General features: G+C 42.9%; 1 protein-coding gene across 1 annotated transcript in view; it reads left to right on the top strand.

The window, feature by feature from the left end:
- The first annotated feature begins 14626 nt into the window (after positions 1-14626).
- Positions 14627-20819, top strand: part of PITPNM3 (PITPNM family member 3) — a 152179-nt gene continuing 145986 nt past the window's right edge. The window contains exon 1 of the mRNA XM_087717345.1: positions 14627-14949. Coding sequence (XP_087573471.1) covers positions 14913-14949 — 37 coding nt within the window. The 5' untranslated portion in view covers positions 14627-14912. The remainder of the gene's footprint in view (positions 14950-20819) is intronic.

Here is a 20819-nt window from a genome sequence, read left to right as displayed (position 1 = left end):
GGGAAATTGTCATACGTCATGTGACGTGACATTGCAAGTTTCACACCATTGGACTATCCGTATTCATGAATCTCAAAGTAATTGGTATAATAAAGGCTGGTATAATTAGTGAAAGCAGTAGACAGAACTTGGGGCATTATTAGTAACATTACATTTATACTCCACATTTTATTTATAAAGCTGCCTAATTATTGTGTTCATGAGTTTATTAAAGAGTTGTAGAAGCTTCTTGGATGAGAAGAGAAACGTCTTCAAAGAAAATCAGAAAGTCCAGTTGCCCCTTGAAAAAAGCACTTTTGAGATATATAGAAGGCCCTCTCTTCTGTACCTAATAGTTGGGGTTTTGGCATTAGGGGCCTCTTTTAAAGGGCCTCTCCTAATCCAACATTCATAGCAGGAGAAGAAAAGTCCATCAGGTGATTAGGTCTTAAGCAATTTACGAGTTTAAAGATCAATTGCAGCAATTGTGCCCAGTAGGTCACTGGCAACCTGCACAGAGCTTTCAAAACAAGCATTAAGTGATCTTATAGTTTAGCAGTCTGGCTCACTGCTTTATTTTTAATCAACGGTATCTTCACATTGTCTGGATTTAATTTCATTTCATTTTCTCTCATCCAGTCTCTCTCCAAACTCATAATGGAGATTAGGCAATCAGGGTGTTGATTATTTCCTTGAGTTGGATGGTATAGAATTGTAATGGTAGATATCATCACCATGCAGTTTCACAGTGGAATGCCAGCCCAAATTGCTTCCAGATAATTATTTTCATACAAATGCATCTGGATCTAGTAGACTACCAATATCTTGATCAATTGTTCCAAGAAAAGAATATTTGATATTGGCTTTAATTACTGGCTTATAATGACACCACTTTATGTGATAAGGAAGAATTATTTTAAATTTTTCTCCCTGAAATTGGTAGAAACACATCCCACACTCCAGGTGGCTGTGATTAGCTTGGTTAATCATGTATCAACCTATCATTGTCAGTCTTTGTTGGAATCCTTACAGGCTGTGATTTCCCCACCTTGCATACATATATCATTCACACCTGCATTATGCAGCTTGTAATGGATACTTAATAATTGCTCATTTACAAGTTACACACAGAAATATAAAACCAAATTTACGATTCTAATTCTCCTACTTAATTGCTGCCACCAAAAAACTGATTGAAATAGAAGAGATTGTGAGCCAGTGTTTCTCCGCTTTGGCTGTTTTGAGAAATGTAGACTTCAACTCCCAGAATTCCCCAGCCTGCAATCCACATATCTTAAAGCCGCTAAGGTTGAGAAACATTGCTGTAAGCTATTTTAGCCATCAGTTCAAGGTAAAAGAGTTGATTGTCAGCAGCACTGTTCTTTCTCTAGCTGTCAAAATGAACGCTGATGGGGAGATGCTATGGAGCAGGGGTGTCAAACTGCGGGCCGGATATATTATGCAGGGTTAGGCGAATGGGTGAAACGTCGTGAAACATGTGACAGCAATGGGATGTGACAATTTTGACAGCTGTGCTATGGAGTGTGCAGATAGTTGATTATGGATAGATGATGATCTACAATGAACTAAATCAGCGATGGCAAACCTTTTCGGCACTGAGTGCCCAAACTAGAAGGTGTGTGCATGCTTGTGCATGTGCATGCACCGGAAACCCAAATACCATGCCCGTTTTTAGGCCATTTTTGGCTGTTTCCTGGGCCATTTTCAGAACATTTTCTGGGCCAAAAACAGCATGAAAAGAGCCCGAAAAACAGCCTGAAACGGCCTGAAAAACACCCCCAAAACGGCCAGAAAAATGTCCTACATTTTGGGCATTTTTTTGGCCGTTTTCAGGCTGTTTTCCCAAGACCAGCTGGCTGGTGCACATGTGTATGCCGGAAACCAGAAGAGCAGCTGGCAATGGCATGAGTGCCCACTGAGGGGGCTCTGCGTGCCATCTCTGGCACCCGTGCCATAGATTCGCCATCACGGAACTAAATTAACTAGCCTCCTTTTCTCCTTATATTGTACTAAGGTGGAACAAAGTGTTCATTTCTGGCCAGACATTTTCAATTACTCCAATTGCAGTAATATTATAATTTAATTTCTTTTTTAGAAAGGAAATATGCTTTCTGGTCAAAAACATCATCTATCAGAATGGGGAATTTAGTTCTTGATCCTTGGGTCTTAGTTCTCATGTCTATCCAGCTGTTCTAGGCCCACCTTTGATACAGTAAAGTTGGTCTGGAACAAAGCATCTTCCTGTTCATTCTGGGGTTATCTTGTTCATTAGTCATGCTTGCAAATGAATCTTATCATTCTGATATGACTTTATTTTAAAGCTGTTCTTTAGCCATGCGCTGAATGTATTTACACAGGTGACATTTTGCTCAAACAACGCTGCTGATAGGTTATCTCGAGCTCTAGATATCCCTCCATGTTTGGATTCATAATAATTCAGGTACTATTTCAACAATATCTTTTCACTCTTCATTTTAGCATCATCACAGTTCGCTATGAACACCTGAACTATCTCCCAACACATTTCAGGTATTATGTTGTATAGACAACCCAAACTCCTCTGAGCCATTGAGCCTTACTTGGGAAGCATGAGAGCACAACCCTTTGTAGGGATTCTTAGTCAAGATTATTGGATCGGGATTTGGGGTTTCTCCGAAACATCTCTAGAATATACACTGAAGCAGAAGGATAAACAAAGTTCATTTCTTCGTGTTCCACCTTTGGGCTGTAATAATTGGGGTTTCCAGCAGTGTTCTCAGCAAGGGCACTTCTACTGACTGCTGTTTTTTTCAATTCCCTTCTCTTTTAGCAACAGTTGGAAAGCTGTGCATTCTGCTGGGGAAAGGCTGTTCAGGGAAAAATAAAGAGGGCCTGTATATTGGAAAAGCTAATTTAGTAAAAGCAGGAGTGAGTCAGCCTATACAGTCGTTTTCTCTTGTAGCTGTCAGAATTCTGCTTTTTGGCAGGTAGCTTAGAAAGGAAGTAAGAACAAACAAATGAATGAACTATCTAGATTGTGACTAAAAAGGTCATGATAAGCCATGGCTAAAACTACCTTTAACTCCTAGCCCAAGAGCAAACCTTGACTTCTAATGGTAATTTGGATCTTCACACCAGACTTGGATGTGCAATACAAACCACAAACTATAATCTAGATTTGCCTAGGAATCTAGCCATGTTGGTGCATTTCAGTGGCTGGCTTCCCTTATTATGGCTATGCCATAATCTGCCTTGTTGAGTATGGCAGGGTGATGTGTGAATAAAGTGTGGTTTATTAAACAAGTAAGTTAGAACAGTTAATACTATTAACTTAAAGGTTAGCATCATGTCCAAACCCAGTCACTGAACATCAATTAGCAATGAGATTTGAGGATTTTTCCTTTACTTCCATGAGTTCCATAATTTATAAATAGTACGCCACAAAATCTAAATAGAACTTCCATGCTCAAAGAGACTTTACTTTTTCATGTAAATAAATGGATGGTCAATGCTGGTAGTCCTCGCGTTACGACCACAATTGAGCTCCATATTTATGTTGCTGAGGGAAACATTCATTTTGTAAGTTTTTTATGACCTGTTTTACATCCTTTCTTGCGACAGTTGTTAAGTGTATCATTGCATTTGTTAAGCTAGTAACGTGATTGCTAAGTGAATCTGGATTTCCCGCTGATTTTGCTCGTTAGAGGGTCACAAAAGCTGATCACATGACTCCAGGACACTGCAACCCTCATAAATATGAACCAATTGCCAAGCATCTGAATTTTGATCATATGACCATAGGGATGCTGCAAGGGTCGTATGTGTGAAAAGTGGTCATGTCACTTTTTTCAGTGCTGTTGTAACGTTGAATGATCACTAAGTGAACTGTTGTAAGTCGAGGACTACCTGTACTTGTGGCCTTCCTGGAAATAAGATTAGTTATAGGTAAAGTTAGCAATAGGTACATAAGGTATGCCATTGACCCAGATAAATCAGGAAAGTTGTCCTTTATCTGATAGATTATAGTCATGTTTCAGCAATTGTTTTTACATATCATTTGTCAGCTGTGACCAGGGGGGCATTTGCCCAGGTTCGCCTGGTACGCCAGTTGCGGCCCTACCTGAATCGGGAGGCCCTCACAACAGTCACTCGAGCACTTGTGATCTCCAGGCTGGAATACTGCAATGTGCTCTACATGGGGCTGCCCTTGAAGAGCATCCGGTGACTTCAGCTAGTCCAGAATGCGGCCGCGCGAGTGATCGTGGGCGCACCACGGTTCGCCCACATAACACCGATCCTCCGTGAGCTGCGCTGGCTACCTGTTGATCTCCGGGTGCGCTTCAAGGTGCTACTCACCATTCATAAAGCCCTCCATGGTAGTGGATCTGACTATTTGAGAGACCGCCTTCTGCCAATTACCTCCCTTCGTCCCATCAGATCGCATAGAGTAGGCCTCCTCCGAATTCCATCCGCCAGTCAGTGCCGACTGGCGACTACGCGGAGGAGAGCCTTCTCAGTTGCAGCTCCGACGCTTTGGAACGATCTCCCCGTGGAGATTCGCACCCTCACCACCATCCAGACCTTCCGCACAGCCCTCAAGATCTGGCTATCCCGTCAGGCCTGGGGATAAGACCCTAACCTCGCCCCACCCGAATGCTGAATGAATGTTGTGTTTTACTGGTTTATTTTTTTTATTCACATTTTTTTTCTTGTGTTTTGTCTTGCACTCCCTTCCTATTAATTGTAAGCCGCCCTGAGTCCCCTCAGGGAAAAGGGCGGCCTATAAATGTCAAATAAATGACTAAAAAAAATATCCACCTTATGAATATCTAAATATAAAAGCCAAGTACCACTCACTCATCATGAAATCTCCAGAACCGTAAAGCCTACAAACTTGAAATTTGGCTCATATGTTCCTCTTGGCTTCTAGGTATTCGCTAAGAAAGGATTTTTCAAAATGACCATCAGATCATTAGTATTTCTTATATAGTAATTAATATGCTCTGATGCTAAGGAGTTCTACTCCCCCTCCCACCTGAAAAGAACTCTGTCCCAACTGCCAGTTGCCTTAGATTAACACATTCTGATGGTAAGCAGTTAGACATTCTACTCTCCCTTCTCACCTGAAAAAAGCTCTGTTCCCACTGCCAGTTGCCTCACATTCCGTTACCTCAGTTCAAACTGGCAGACGTTCCACTCTTTCACTCAGGAGTGGCCTGGGGCTCCTTATAGTACTAAATGTCGGTACTTCACCAAAATGTCTATGCCTTCCACCTATGGAACTGCTTCCGGACTCATAGTGGTGGGAGCGATATTCCCTTATATGTATCAATCACCAACCACCACTGAGCCAACGGATGGAACCAGAGTGAACTGGATTTTTCCTGCATTGTCCGATCACATAGTTTTGTCGGGAAGCACAAGTATCCAGCTAGTATCTAATAAATGATGTCAAGGAGTAATTTACACAATTTCAATGAATAGTATTCCTTTTTGTGAGTGGTGAAAAAACAGGAATGGAGCTGATGTCCAAGAGAAGCAACCATCTTTGATAAGGGTGGGAACCCACTACTCTTCATTGCCTGAACTACTGGCATGAATCTACCAGATGGGACAGCTTTCTTTCATGTGTTCAGATCAAGACTATGGAGCCAAAGCACCTACTGAAGGCTCTGAAAAAAATACTTGAAGATCAGCCTGGCATCTCAGGGAAAAAACCAGCAACTTCAGCCTGCAGGGATACTACTTCCACTGATGAATGGAATTGTACAGGAAGCTCTGGAAGGGATTTCAGAAGGCTTCAGCCCAAGCAGCCAGAAGGTTTACACACTACACAAAGCTGTAATGCATTTTGACTTAATGTGCCACATGAGCTTAACTGTTCTGAATTGAAATGTCTGGTTTATGGCGTAGCATGGTAGGTGATTCTTCAATTGTGCTATTTTTCAGTAAACCAGCTCTACACAATTTGTTTAGCAATCTGGATTAGGTCAGGGTTGTTCAATCTTCACAACCATTTCAACCTTGAATACTGGGAGCTGGAGACCACACACCTGAAAGTCATCAAGGTTGCGAAATAATGGATTAGACTAATGGATGAGTTCACACCTCTCATTAAACTATAATTTCACAGATTTTTTTTAACAGTTTAACAGTTGGAAGGGACCTTATAGGTCATGTAGTCCAACCCCCCTCAAGCAGGAGACCCTACATCATTTCTGACAAATGGCAGTCCAATCTCTTCTTGAAAGTCTCAAGTGATGAAGCTCCCACAACTTCCGAAGGCAACTTCTTCTGTTCCATTGGTTGATTGTTCTCACGGTCAGAAAGTTCCTCCTTAGTTCTAGGTTGAATCTCTCCTTGGTCAGTTTCCATCCATTATTCCTTGTCTGGCCTTCAGGTGCTTTGGAAAATAGTTTGACCCCCTCCTCTCTATGCCAGCCCCTCAAATATTGGAACACTGCTTTGTTTTAATTGGGATCTACTGACTAAGCTAAAATGCAAGTTTGAGTTCAGTTAGTGGCTGAGGGATTCTGGTCTGCCTTCGCGTACTTCTCAGGGTAGTAGAGGAGGAATATGGAGATTCTAACCAACATCAATCAACAGACACTATAACTAGAAATAAGAGGAAACACAATTTTCCTTTTCAAAGAAACTGGAACTACAAAAGAATACAAAGAACTTCATTACTGACTGGATATAAATTCTAAACTACCATGTCCACCTGCCAGGAAATAGTATGGTTAACATTTCCTGGATTACAATAATACAATTTTTAGCTATGTTTGTCCTTGTCTCTGTAGGAGCCTGATAAGGACAAGCCTCATACATCCTGCTAAGCCACAGCCAACCGATCTATGTTATGTCTTAGCACAGCATGTAAACCTAGCATATAGCCAACTGACTTCTATGTGAAATGTTCTTCAACAAAAGACAGATGGAAGAAGGCAGGCAGATGAGTAGGCATCTTGTTATTGTCTTCCCCACCCATTTTGTACCTGGACATTCCTGCAGATCTTGTATTAGCCAAGAAAGTTAATACAATCCTTGGTTGTATAAACAGATGCATAGAATCAAAATCAAGTGAAGCATTAGTACTGCTTTATAAAACTTTAGTAAGACCACACCTCAAATACTGCATCCAGTTTTGGCCACCACATTACAAAAAAGATGTTGAGACTTGCAGGGAAGAGCAACTAAGACAATTAAGAGCCTGGAGACCAAAACATATGAAAATAGTTGCAGGATTTGGGTTTGGGTAGTTTAGAGAAAAGAAGGACTAACGGGGGACATGATACCATACCAGCAGTATTCCAGTATTTAAGGGGCTGCCACAAAGAAGAGCAGTCAACTTATTTTCCAAAGCACCAGGGACAGGACAAGAAGCAATGGATGGAAACTAATCAAGGAGAGAAGCAATCTGGAACTAAGCAGAAATTCCCTAAGAGTGAGAACAATTAACCAGTGGAGCAGCTTGCCTTCAGAAATTTTGGGTGCTTCATCACTGGAGCTGTTTAAGTACAGACTGGACAGCCATTGGCTGAAATGGTATAGGGTGTCCTGCTTGAACAGGGGGTTGGACTAGAAGACCTCCAAGGTCCCTTCTAGCTCTGTGCTGATTTGAGTTAGGTGCTGTGGTTAAGATGGGCATCATGAGAAAGGGCTTCTTCAGAACCCAGGTATGGTTTTGTTCTCCGGTACCAAGTTTCATGCTGCTACTTATCAGGAATTGTCCTTCCATCCTATTTAAGACACCCCATTTTTTATGCACGCTCTGGCTTTACTGGGAACGTAAGGAGAAAACCACTGTAATATCCCAAACTCTGCAGCCAGTCCAAAAGGATGTCATGATTGATACTATTGAAAGTGACAGAGAGATTAAACAGCACAAGGTTGGACTGACCACACCCATCTTAGAGCTGCCAAAGGTCAAGCATGACCAGTGCTCTCCTTGGACTGAAACCTGACTGAAATGGGTCCAGAATCTGCTTCCTGCCGAATTCTCTGCAACTTCTGTCTGCTCATTTTCCCAACAACTATGGAGGCTATTTATGCAAATAAACACTTTTCTCATGGAAGCCCATCATTTGAAATATGCCCCCCTTGCCCACAAAGGCTGCCTACCCTGAAATCAAATCAGCTAGGATTGATCAACATCTGCCTTTGCCTATCAAAAGTCCAAGGAAATCTTTATTTAACAGTCCGTTCAGGGAGAAGAGATGTCCTTTCTGAACATCCATTAAGATGAAATTATATCATCCATGTTGTACACATTATTTGTGTAATGATGTCAAAAATGCAAATTAAATAAATTATATAATGCATTGATTTGCATCATACATAAGTGACACAGTTTGCATCACTGCCTAATGGCATTACACATATGTAAATTGACTCAAGCGATGTAATTTCTGACATTTGCATAATTATGCCATTACAGAAAGAGCTGCAAATAAGTCAATTAAGGAAGATTTTTGTATTTTTTTTTAATTGTCATCTGAGCTACATTGGATGCAGTGTTTGTTATTCAGGAGAGATGTCTGATTAAAAATTTTGTCCATTGCATTGCATCTGAATTCTAAATAAGGATCTATTAATTCCAGGTTTCATATCTTTTGAGGGGCATTTAGCAACACACGGTTTCCGGATCTTGCTTTCAGCTGTTTTATATTCTGACCCATTTTGATAATTCTCTGTAACTGGAGTATGGGATAGATTCAGCCTGAAGATTAAGGAGAAACACAATAGTCTGAAAATATTCAAAGGGAGGGGAGGTCACAGAGAAAATGGTGAATCTTTAGTGGTGCCACAGAGTTTAGGAATAGATTCATTATAATGATTATAAGGGAAATTATAAAGAAGATTGTAGCTATACTGTTAGGAGAAACTTTCTAATAGTTTCTATACTGTTTAAACTTTCTAATAGTTTCTATACTGTTTAAACTTTCTAATAGTTTCTATACTGTTAGGAGAAATTTTCTTTCTGGCACATCACACCAGAACAACTAGACACCAGGACAGTTTTCCCCCCAAATGCCATCACTCCGCTAAACAACTAATTCCCACAACACTGTCATATTACCTACTAAGACTGTATTACTATTATTCTTCTCTTCCTTCCTAGTACCCATCTCTTTCCTAGTATCTATCTCTTCCCACTTATGACTATAACCATGTTGTTTGTATCTTTAAAATTTATATTGTATTATTTGTTTCCTAGTATAATTTGATTCCTTATTAGTAACCTATGACTATCACTAAGTGTTGTTGTATCATATGATTCTTGATAAATGTATGCTATTTTATTTTTCTTTATGTACACTGAGAGCATATGCACCAAAGACAAATTCCTTGTGTGTCCAATCACACTTGGCCAATAAAGAATTCTGTTCTGTTCTGTTCTGTTCTGTTCTGTTCTGTTCTGTTCTGTTCTGTTCTATTCTATTCTATTCTATTCTATTCTATTCTATTCTATTCTATTCTATTCTATTCTATGCATTGGGAACTCTTTCAAAATGAGTCAGAATGAATCAGAATGTGGTGATATCTTTTCCTTTAAGAAATGTCCATGTATCCTTTTGTTAGGGAGAAAACTACCTTATCAACATGGTAAATCCTGTGTGGAGCAAGGAATGGAAGTGGTGATTGGACTTTCAGAGATAATTTTCAGGCCTTAGGATGCAACCCCAGTTTTTCCAAGAACACCTTGCCTCCTATCGGGGTTGGATTCTAAATTTTGTATAGGTAGTTCTCAGCTTATGACCACAGTTGAGCCCAGAATTTATGTTGTGAAGTGATAAATTTGTTGAGTTTTGCCCCATTTTATGACTTTTCTTGCCGCATTTGTTAAGTGAATCACTGCAGTTGATAAGTTAGTAACCCGGTTGTTAAGTGAATCTGGCTTCCCCGTGGTCTTTGCTTGTCAGAGGGTCGCAAAAGGGGATCACATGTCTCTGGGACATTGCAACTGTCCTCAGTATGAATCAGTTGCCAAGCATCTGTATGCAAACCATGTGACCATGGGGATGCTGCAAAGGTTGTGAGCAGTGGTGGGTTCCGGATTCTGTTCCAACTAGTACGGTTGGAACAGCCCCATAATCACACACATGCATGCGTGTGGTGCGTGCGCACACATGTGCAGTGCACGCATGCGTTGTAGCTGGAAACGACGCTTCCACAAGCCTGCATGGTGCTCCAGCTGTTTGGAAGAGCGTTGCGCAGGCGCTGTACATGCCATGCGTGTGCGCGGAAGCGCCGACAGCTTTAAAAGATGGTAAGGAGCTCGGGCAGGCAAGTGGGTGGGCTCTCCGGAGCACCATTCCAGAACGGTACCCACTGCTCCGGGCAGGATCCAGTATGCTCGTACCAGAGCGTACCTCCTGCAACCCACCACTGGTTGTAAGTGTGAAAAATGGTCCTAAATGACTTTTTCCAGTGCCATTGTAACATTGGACGGTCACTAAATGAACTGTTGTAAGTTGAGGACGACTGGTAGAGGGCAGCCATTGCTGTTGACAGTTTCAATGGCATGAATTACTAAATATCTCCCGTGCATGCTTTTCATTTTCTTTAGAAAGCTACATAAAATGCAGCAGTGAAGGTCAGCGCTTTTAGAATTGATTATTTCTTTATGACAATAAAATGATTAGGCTTTGAATAATCAATGGGTGTCAATTAAATCATAACACTTGAGGGAAAGCCAACAAATTATTCTATGAACTTCTGGTTCTGTGAAAATGTGGACTGGAGCCACAAAGGAAACTTGTCCCATGTTTAAAGAGCATTTGCCTGAGTAAGGGCTTTTGATCTGGTATCAGTGGAGTGGAAACAAGTTGGAAAAGTATATCAGGAATCAATTTCCCCAGGACATGCACAGTCAGGTTTTTTAAAAATGATTAAAACTTAATCAAAGCCAATTCCACTCAAATGTCCACAAAGCACTATGGTAAAGTTTGGTTCTGGGAGGATGGGAATGATTGAAGGAGAAGGGGCATGAAAATATGAAATATTACACGGCAGGGAAAATGTTAGAAAGGGAACCATTTTATGCTTGGGCAAAATGCATCTCAGGGCTTTTGTATCTGTTGTGATGTTGCTTCCAGTTTCTACAGGAGTTATAAATGGCAGACTTTCTATTTTATAGTCTAGTTTAGCTTTGGAAACAGAAGGTGGGGTCTTTGATGCTCTCTGAAGTGGATAGTTTTCTTGCGGAAGTTTCACTATCAAACTAGGTAACATCATCAGTGCTATGAGGGAGTGGAGTTTGCTCCTATTTTTATTACTAGTGCACGAGTGTCAAACTTGATCACGTCACGTGACTTCACATGACGTATCGCGATGTTTTCTGTCTTTGCGGAGCTGGGGTGGGCATGCCAGTATGACATCCCTGTACTAGTGGTTTCCTATCAGTGTTGGGTGTACTCTTGCTGATCCCTTGATTAGGTTATTCTTTACTGTTAACTTGTTTGTCTGCATTAGTAATTCCTCCACTGGGGTATTTTTTTACTTCTTGATTGTTAGTCTAGTGCTAATCTTTGATCCTCTGTTGGTTGCTAGTGAGGTGTTTTGGTCTTCCTGTTTCCTTTTCAGCTGGTTGATTGTCTCCTTTGAATGGTATGCTAATGTTGTTTATCTATATGTGCCTGTTGTTGATGGTCGATTTGTCAAAGCGCCAGGCTTCCAGGAATTCTCTAGCATTTTTGGACTTGGCTTGATCTAGGATGCTGACAAGTTTCACAGTTGAAACTATGGTTACCGTAAGTCTATCCACGTGTTGTGAAATTAAGGACTTTTCATTATGTCTTCTGACTGCTAGTTGGTGTTCATGAATGAACTCTGCTGATCTTGTGCGTATTTGTCCTACATACTGGCTGTTATAGTCCTTACACTGTATGTTGTAGATGACTCCTTCTTCTTTTGGGGCTGCTGGATCTTTTAGCTATAGCATCTTTATTGCATGTTTTTCCCATGATATACTGTACTTAACTTCAAAGTCACTGGAAAGCTTTTATGCTGGCATGAAGCTGCCCACGAAGACCCATAAGAGATAATTTGTTACTCAGAAAAACAATGTCCATGACCTGGACATACAGAAACAACAGAGCATGTGCTTCTCTAGTGCCTATATTACAGAGATATTCATACTAGCCTCATCTCACCATTACTGTATAAATATTCAGGGCACAGAGGACACTTGTATACCTCCCTGCTGCTTGCAGAAACTAATTCTGTTATAACCTATAATGTTGCTAGGTTCTGCACAGCAGTGCTTAAAATCCATCAGATGATGATGACCTGTGCCTCAAGCTAGCCTTAATGAGCATTTAATTTGTTGGTCAAGTGTGTTTTGCATTGCGATAGAGTTAGTTAGTCATATATTAACTTTTATGTTCCCCTGTATTTATTTAATGTTTTAATTTTGGTAGATACCATTTTTGTTCTTCATACATCTTAGCTTTTTAAAAATGTATTTTGAATGCTTTTTAATCTTCCATACCTTTTGTTTTTTATAGTTTTTAGCTTTTAAAAAAATTGTTTGTATCACATTCTCTTTATGCTGGTCTACGACCATAATAAAGATCTGATGGCATGTAATCACAATTTCAGCAAACAGAACACGGCGAATTCAATCCTAGCACTTCACACTGAAACAGAATCTATTACTGAATGATGGAAACCGCTCTGCCTACGACTTTGGAGACCCATTGGTGGTGAGAGCAGAGGAGCTACAATAAGGATAATGGATGGGATCATCAGCTTTATGGATTTCTTTCTTAAATCTGGTATAATTGCTTGCCCACCTAATAGGCAGAGACAGAGTACAAGAAAATGTAAGTTTTCTTCTCTCCACCCCAAATCCTCACTGTGCACCCTTCCCTATCTGTTGTCCTCCAGCTTTGTGGGTACAAGTCCCAGATTTTTCAGCCAAGGACCATGTGTTGTGGGGGCCTTTTGAAACTTGTGCCATTGTAGCTGGACCTCCCTTCCTCCACTTATAGGAAATTCCATAGAACAATAGTTGGAAGGGACCTTAAAGGTCTTCTAGTCCAACCCCCTGCTTAGGCAGGAAACTCTACACCACTTCAGATAAATGGATATCTTAAAAACATCCAGTGAAAGGCTGGTTCTATCCAGGACTGTCTTAACACATGAGCCTGATGGGCACTTGCCCATGGGCCCCCACGAGCATAGGGGCCCCATACTAATCTGTGTATGTTAACCTCTCAATGCACCTTGTATCATATCAATATGTATCATATCATATTTATTACATTTTACTGCATTTTTATTAATACTAAAATGCCAATAAAATAAATATATGTTTAATTTTATCGACCATTTACATTTTTATTCCTGGAAGTAGTTGTCGTAGGGGCCCCAGTAAACTGCTTTGGCCGGGGCCCATTATGCTTGTTTAGATGGCCATGGCTCCATCCCTGAATTCAGACAGGTAACAGGTGCAGCCCATGTTATTTTATGGAGGGCAGAAAGATAGGAACTAGTCTGTCCCATGAAGGGAAAGCTAAAGCACTGAATCTTATGAGCTTGGTATATCCCCATCAGCATACAGGTAGTCCTTGAATTACAACAGTTTGTTTAGTGACGGTCTGAACTTACAACAGCACTGAAAAAAGGGACTGATGACCATTTCCCCCACTTAACGACCACTGCAGCATCCCCATGGTCACGTGATCCAGTTCAGATGCTTGGCAACTGAGTCATATTTTTGATGGTTGCAGTGTTCCAGTGATCACCTTTGACGACCTTCTGACAAACAGTCTATGAGAACACAATGGGTGGAAACTAATCAAGGAGGGAAGCAACTTAGAACTGAGGAGAAATTTCCTGATAGAACAATTAATCAGTGGAACAGCTTGCCTCCAGAAGTTGTGAATGTCCCAACACTGGAAGTCTTCATTTGTCTGAAGTGGTGTAGGGTTTCCTGCCTAGGCAGGGGGTTGGACTAGAAGACCTCCAAGGTCCCTTCCAACTCTGCTATTGTATTGTATCCTATCAACCGCGCTACAGTGACTCACTTAAACAAGAAAGGTCATAAATATGGGGAAATGCACTTAACAAATGTCTCGCTTAGCAACAGACATTTTGGGCTCAGTTGTGATCCTAAGCTGACGATCTTTAATTTCAACAACCCAGATTCTCTTGGGATTTCCTACAGCAGGGCTATGGCCATAATTCTAGAGATGGAAAGGTAAACGCGTCAAGTTCATTCACACATCATGGTTACTTAATTTGCCCATTTCGTGGGTTTGCACAATATACCTGATCACAACACTTCACACTGCCCCCCCCCGCCGCCATTCCAACCAAGCTCTTAACATATCAAGTGAGTTCAGCCCTCGCTAAATTTACTTTTAAGTCCGTGGTGCGAATTCAGACACCCCCTTGATAATGAGCTCTGTACATGCTCGGGACCTTCTTTTTGCCGTGGACGCGGAAGAGCCTCCCCTCGAGTTTGATCCCAACCACGCGTGGGGCAGAGCGGGGAGAGCCACTGCGATCCCTTTTCCGGCCCTCCGCCGGTTGCTTTTCCACAGGGGCGTGACGGGGGGCGCAGCTTCTCCAACTCAAATGTTTCTGCCTGGTTGCGCGGCGGCAAAACCTGCAGCCGCTGCAGCAGCCCTGCGCCACCGGGAGGGTGCCATCAATTTGGGGCCTCGGCTCGGGGGTGGGTCGGCAGCCCCTCCCCAGCCGCTGAAAGAGACCTCTCTCGCCCCCCTCCCCGCGAATCGACTGTGGTGCCTTTAAAGGAAGGGGGGCGGCTGTGCGAGCAGCCGCAGCGCAGCTTCTCCAGCGCTTGAACGGGAGCCTCAGTCAGGCCGGGGATCGAGACGCAGCTTCTCCGCTGGAGACGGCGCGCAAGCGGCAAGGAAAAGCCAACGGGGAGGCGCTGCGCTCGACGGCATTCAGAAGCGATGGCGACCGACCCGCCGCCGCCGCCGCCGCGCCCAGGTGAGCGAGCTTCTGCGGCGGGGCTTCTGGTTTTCCCTCGCACGTGCCCGGTCTTCCTGCCTCGCCGAGCCGCAGCTCGGTAGCCGAGGCATGGCCGAAAGGATGGGTGGGTGGGTGGCGGCGACGAAGAAGGGGACGAGAGGGTTCCCGAGCACGTGCAGAGCGCTCGGGATCAGGAGCGGCAGGCGGGAAGGGAGGCTTTTCCTCCGCCAGAGTTACGCGGCCTTGGGGAGTCTTCGCCAGCGGCGCCAAAGCTGGGGCAGGGGGGCGCCCTGTCTGTGGGAGCGGCGCGCCCTCCTTTGAGTACTTGCAGCCTTGTGGCCGTGTTCCGTCTCCTTCGGATCCCACTGGATCCCGTTGCGGCTCTTGCTCTCGGCCTCTAAAGCGCGAGGACTCTGAACATGTATGGAGTGCTTTTCTGCTGTTGTGGCAGGAAGGCTCTGTTGCTTATCCCGGTTTATTACTTTTCTGTTGTTCACATATTGTTTTGTTTTGACCTTGCACCTCCCCTCCCTTGTCGTTGTAAGCCGCCCTGAGTCCCCTCAGGGAAAAGGGCGGCATATAAATCCCAATAAATACCTAAAAAATACCTAAAATACTGTCCATCGGTCTGTTTAGCAGACTGCGCCACCCGCTTCCAATGCAAATAACAGTGAAAGCTCTTCTGAATTTCTTAGGGGTAAAGCCCGCTGCTTTCATGGACATTGTCCTGGCACTTCATCCTGCTGGGTCAAGGAAATTCATGACGGTAAACCTGGAATTTTACACCCCCCCAATCACTTTCCCGGGTGCAATTCTTACTCGGGTTGCGCTTCCTTGGGAAGGAAAGTTGACGAAGGTTGATAGCGTTTTCTGACACGCGAATTTATTAATAGATCGGTTAAGCAGTACAGAATGCATACTTTAACTTTGCCGAGGGAACGGCAAATCCCCGCTGTCCCTTTATCACAGCTTTCCAGAGAGAAAATAGCACCACTGTGAATCCATAGTGCTGTCAAGTCTCAAGGATGAGACCTGGGTGTGTGTTTTTTTTAGCTGGGGCAGAAGGATTCTCCCTTGCAGGCAGTTTTATGGCAGTTGAGAGAAGAATTGTGAGCAATCTGACAAGTAGCCAGAAAGAAAAGAAACATTTTTTTTTGCCAGAACTATTAGGGCAACAATCCCCAAGAATATTGAATAATGTTAATTCTTCTATGGCCAAGTTTCCAGTTTTGTAACTCTTGTATGACATGTGTCTCTATTAACCTCCATCTGCTTTTGCTAGTAGTTGGCTTCAAGTTTAAATGGCAAAACAAGCACTTTGTTCTCCAGGGTATGTGTGTCCAGTTTCAAATGACCGGGAAAGCAAAAGGAAACCACATCCCCACCCCTCCATATAAAACATGGGTTGCAAAAGAGAATGTGAGGTCCCCCCACCACTGAAATGTGTCCCCCCCCCTTGCTCAGGCATCTTATGAATGTATATACTGGTGTTTCTCAGGGACTTCAGCACAATTGATTATGTAGAAATGCAAATGTTAATGAGGCCGGTTGCCCTTTTCGGGAAGAATATACCGCATGCTGTTTACCAGGAGGTGTGTTCAGGATGTACAGTCTTTCTGCCTTGCCAACTAGGGTTTCATGGTGCCCAGCTTTGCCATGACAACTCTGATTCTGCAACATGCTCATTTCTCTCCAGGTATCTTCAACAACATTCCATCTATTTTGTGGCTCTGCTTTGGCTCCTTTTGAACTTTAGAAATGTTCAGATGAGATAGAATGGAGCTCAAACTGACTGGCTTCCAAGGGTCCTTCCATCGCCTGATGCAAAAGTGAATGGGGTTGTCTTTATTAACTAATGTTACATGATTTTCTCCCGTTTCCTAAGCATTAGAATGTTTCAAAGGAGTGTCATTTTTTTCCGGGTTTGCTATTCCTTAAATGCCACATGAAAAGTTAAGGTACCTATCTGATCTATATTGCTTATTTTGCAAGCTATAAAACAGTGTACCACAATATAGGTGTTTCTGAAACAGGAATCCACAATAACTGAAAGCTCTTTGGTTTTCTTTTCAGAAAGTACCACCTGACCCTTGGATGCTTTGGGCAAACCTTGGCAAGAGTTATCTCTTAAATTAACTAAGCTGACTTCCAACTGCTTTTCTGCCCTATGACAGGCTAAGCTCACTTCTCTATTGTCTGGTGGGCATTTCATTCCAAACGCATGCTAGATTCTGATTACTAATTGATTGTCCATTTGTAGTAATTAAACTGAGCTGACATGCAAGAAAGATTTTTGCAAGCTAAAGCCCCGAAATATAGAAAGTCCTCAACGTACAACTGTTCATTTAATGGCCGATGTGACAACAGCACTGGAAAAAGTGACTGATGTCTGTTTTTCACCCTTACGACCAATGCAGCATCCCTGTGGGATCAAAATCCAGATGCTTGGCAACTGATTCATCTTACGACAGTTGCAATGTCCTGGGTCATGTGATTCATCTATTCTGACCTTCTGACAAGCAATGGGGAGAAGCTGTTAATAACAACCCTGTTACTGACTTAATAATGGCAGTGATTCACTCAACAACTGTGGCAAGAAAGATCATAAAATGAGACAATGGTCACTGAACTGTCTCAGTTAGTAACAGAAATGTTGGGGGCAATTGTGATCATAAGTAGAGGACTACTTGTAATAGTTTGGATGTTTCAGTCTCTCTAGTTCAGAGATTTTAACCATCTCTATGACCTTGGGAAGATTGCATTTCAGCTGTAGCCACTACTACTACTGTGAAACTGGAATACTATGGCAGCAAATAAATTGCCCAAATATATCAAGAATTCTGTACCAAGGAGCTGAATAGGAGCACTGGGCTTACATTTAAAGCAGGAGGCATGTGAATATGAGAAAAGTGCTCGGATTTGGCATTAATGGTGTGGGGACCTTATTATAAGAAAGTTGGCTTTCCTTTCTCTTTTAACTATTCTGTCTCCATCCCTGGTTATTTTGCTTTCCTTTTAGGACATTGCTGTAGGAGCTAAACTGGAAGACACTTCCCTCCAACAAGTGACAATGCTCATTGAGGTGCTGGCAATAAGGGGCAATTAAGCAAATCCTTTTATGCCTTTAATGTCCTAATATGTTACTTGTTAGAGGCTAACATTCTTACCGGCTCGAGGTTGACTCAGCCTTCCATCCATGAAGTCGGTAAAACAGATTGTTGGGGGCCAGATGCAGGGGTAGGCTCAGTGGTAGGTTTCAAAAAATTTTGGAACCTACTCTGTGGGTGTGGCCTCCTTTGTGGGAGTGGCTTGCCGGCCATGTGCTCTCTCTCTCCCTCTCTCTCTCTCTCTCTCTCTCCTTCCTTTTGTCTCTGTCCCTTTTTTCTTTTTTTTCTTTCATCTCACTCTTTTTCTTTTTTTCTTTATTAATTTCTTCCTTTCTTTCTCTTTCTCTCTCTCTCTGTGTCAGTCTGTGTGTGTGTGTGTGTGTGTGTGTGTGTGTGCGTGTGTCAGTGGTGGGTTTCAAAAAATTTTGGAACCTCTTCTGTAGGTGTGGCCTGCTTTCCGGGTCCACTGGTGGAACCTCTTCTAACCGGTTCGGTAGATTTGACGAACCGGTTCTACCAAATAGGTGCGAACTGGTAGGAACCCACTTCTGGGTAGGCTGCTGGGGGTTTGCATGGCTTCAGGAGAACCTCTAGGTAAGATTCTGTGCAGTTTAGAGAAGCCCCAAATCCCACTCCTGGCTGGCCTTGCCCTTCCCTCCCCTCCCAGGAGTCCCCCTACAGCCCATTTTGAATGCAGGTAAGTGCAGGGCGTGCGCTCGGGTAGGGTGAAAAATAGGCATACCGGATGTTCAGGAAGGCCGGAAACGCCCTCCTGGAGGCTCGAGGAAAGCCTCCAGAGCCTAGGGAGGGCAACCCCTCCCCCACCGTGTTGCAGGAGGTGGATTAGGCCACGCCCACCATGGCCACACCCATTCTACACCTGGGCAGAGAACCCCTTGCTAAAAATTTTGAAGCCGACCCCTGGCCATATGTTGTGGGCAATATGCTGACTCTGTAAACCCCTTAGAGAGGGCTGTAAAGCACTTTGAAGCGGTATATAAATCTTAAGTGCTATTGCTAAGGCTGGCTGTTTGACCTGTAAAACCACAAAGGGAAAGAGAAAGCTGTTAGCCAAGGTAGCTTTTTTACTGCTATTTTATGAATCTTTCCTTTAAAAAAAATCTGCTTTAAAGATATATATTCCCTTTTCTGGAAGAGGTCATAAAGCTGTCTTAATATCTGTTCCAAAGTGAAACAAGCGCATCTCCCAGTTTTGTTCAGGAAATACTAAAGAGATGAACTCCAAGAGTTTGCAAAATTTCTGATGGATTTTCTTAGTTTCTTGCTAGGGACTTCAGAAAAGTTTGGGAGAGTGTTTATATAATGGGTTGTTTTTTTTGACCTCGCAGAACAGGAAAAACAACTTGAGCTTTTAATTTTTCTAGGCGAAACTGGAAGGCAGAATCTGCCTGGTCTTGAAGGATGTCTGGCATCAACCATTGGGATGGCTCCAATTGGAGGCATCTTTTTTTCACTTCGTATGGACAGAGGTGACCTCTTCCTTTTCCCGTAACTGGCTGCCACTAATATTGATTGCTAAAGAGGTGCCAGGCATAGTGCTGGATATATCGTTTGGATGGGCAGTGATTCGATTTTACAGTGCATCAGGAAATACTCGGGCTAGAAAATAAAAATTAAAATAGTGACAATGACTTCTATATGGTTGCCTTGAAAACTCATGAATATGTCCCTGAAGTTATCTGTGGTTAAATTCTAATTAGAATTTAATCTAATTCTAATTCTCTTTAGTGTTTTACGTATGCATAGCTGGAGCTGAAAAATGAATCACTATGGCTGGCAATTTAAAATGCTGTGGTACTTTCCTCCCTCATGTTCATAATAGCACGTGGGAATCTGTTCCAGAATGTTTGCAAGAGTCAGGTGTCAGAGTCGTGACTTTCTCAAGCATCCTGGAATTGAATTGAATTTATTGCACTTATATGCCACCCTTTTCCCCCCCCGGAGGGGACTCAGGGCGGCTCACAATCCAAGTCAGGGAAGGGGATACAGAAAAGGGATAAAAAGACAAACAAAACAATACACAATTTAAAAGCACACAACAACCATACCATTCGAGGCAGGGAGGGGGGCAAAAGCTCTTTAGCCTCAGGCCTGTCGGAACAGCCAGGTTTTAAGGGCTTTGCGGAAGGCATGGAGGGTGGTGAGGGTTCGAATCTCCACGCGAGCTCGTTCCAGAGGGTCGGAGCAGCCACAGAGAAGGCTCTTCTCCGGGTAGTCGCCAGCCGGCATTGGCCGGCGGATGGAATTCGGAGGAGGCTTAATCGGTGGGATCTAATCGGTCTAATGGAGGTAATTGGAGGAATGATACTGCTCTAAATCAGGGGTGTCAAACTCATGTTGTCACATGATGTATCACAACTCCCCCCCCCTTCGCAAAACTGGGCATAGGTGTGGCCAGCGCGGGGCGCATCCATTCCACAGGCTGCGAGTTTGACACCCCTGCTTTAAAGTATATTCTCAAATGTTCTGCACTTTCAGGAAACTGCAGCAGAATTTCTGAGGCCTCTACGCCAACTGCTACTTAGGAATGAATTCTGGGCTTAATTAGCAGGAGGTACTCATTTCCCCTCATCAAGTTGGAGGAAGATGGATATTTATTTCATTTTTATTCTTCCAGCACGGGAGAATTCAGAGCTGAATATTGTACTTCTGCTAATCAAAGTACTTTAAGTTCAGTTTATTGCCTTAACATACATCATCTGCTTTTATTGTTTTGCTTGATGTGTGAACCCGACCTTTCCAGTTTATAAACTTGGATCC

The sequence above is a fragment of the Thamnophis sirtalis genome, unplaced genomic scaffold, assembly GCF_051295495.1.
Source record: "Thamnophis sirtalis isolate CommonGarterSnake01/CBP01778 unplaced genomic scaffold, rThaSir2_p1.2 scaffold_6, whole genome shotgun sequence".
Classification (NCBI taxonomy): Eukaryota; Metazoa; Chordata; class Lepidosauria; order Squamata; family Natricidae; genus Thamnophis; species Thamnophis sirtalis.
This window is presented reverse-complemented; position numbering and strand designations above follow the sequence as displayed.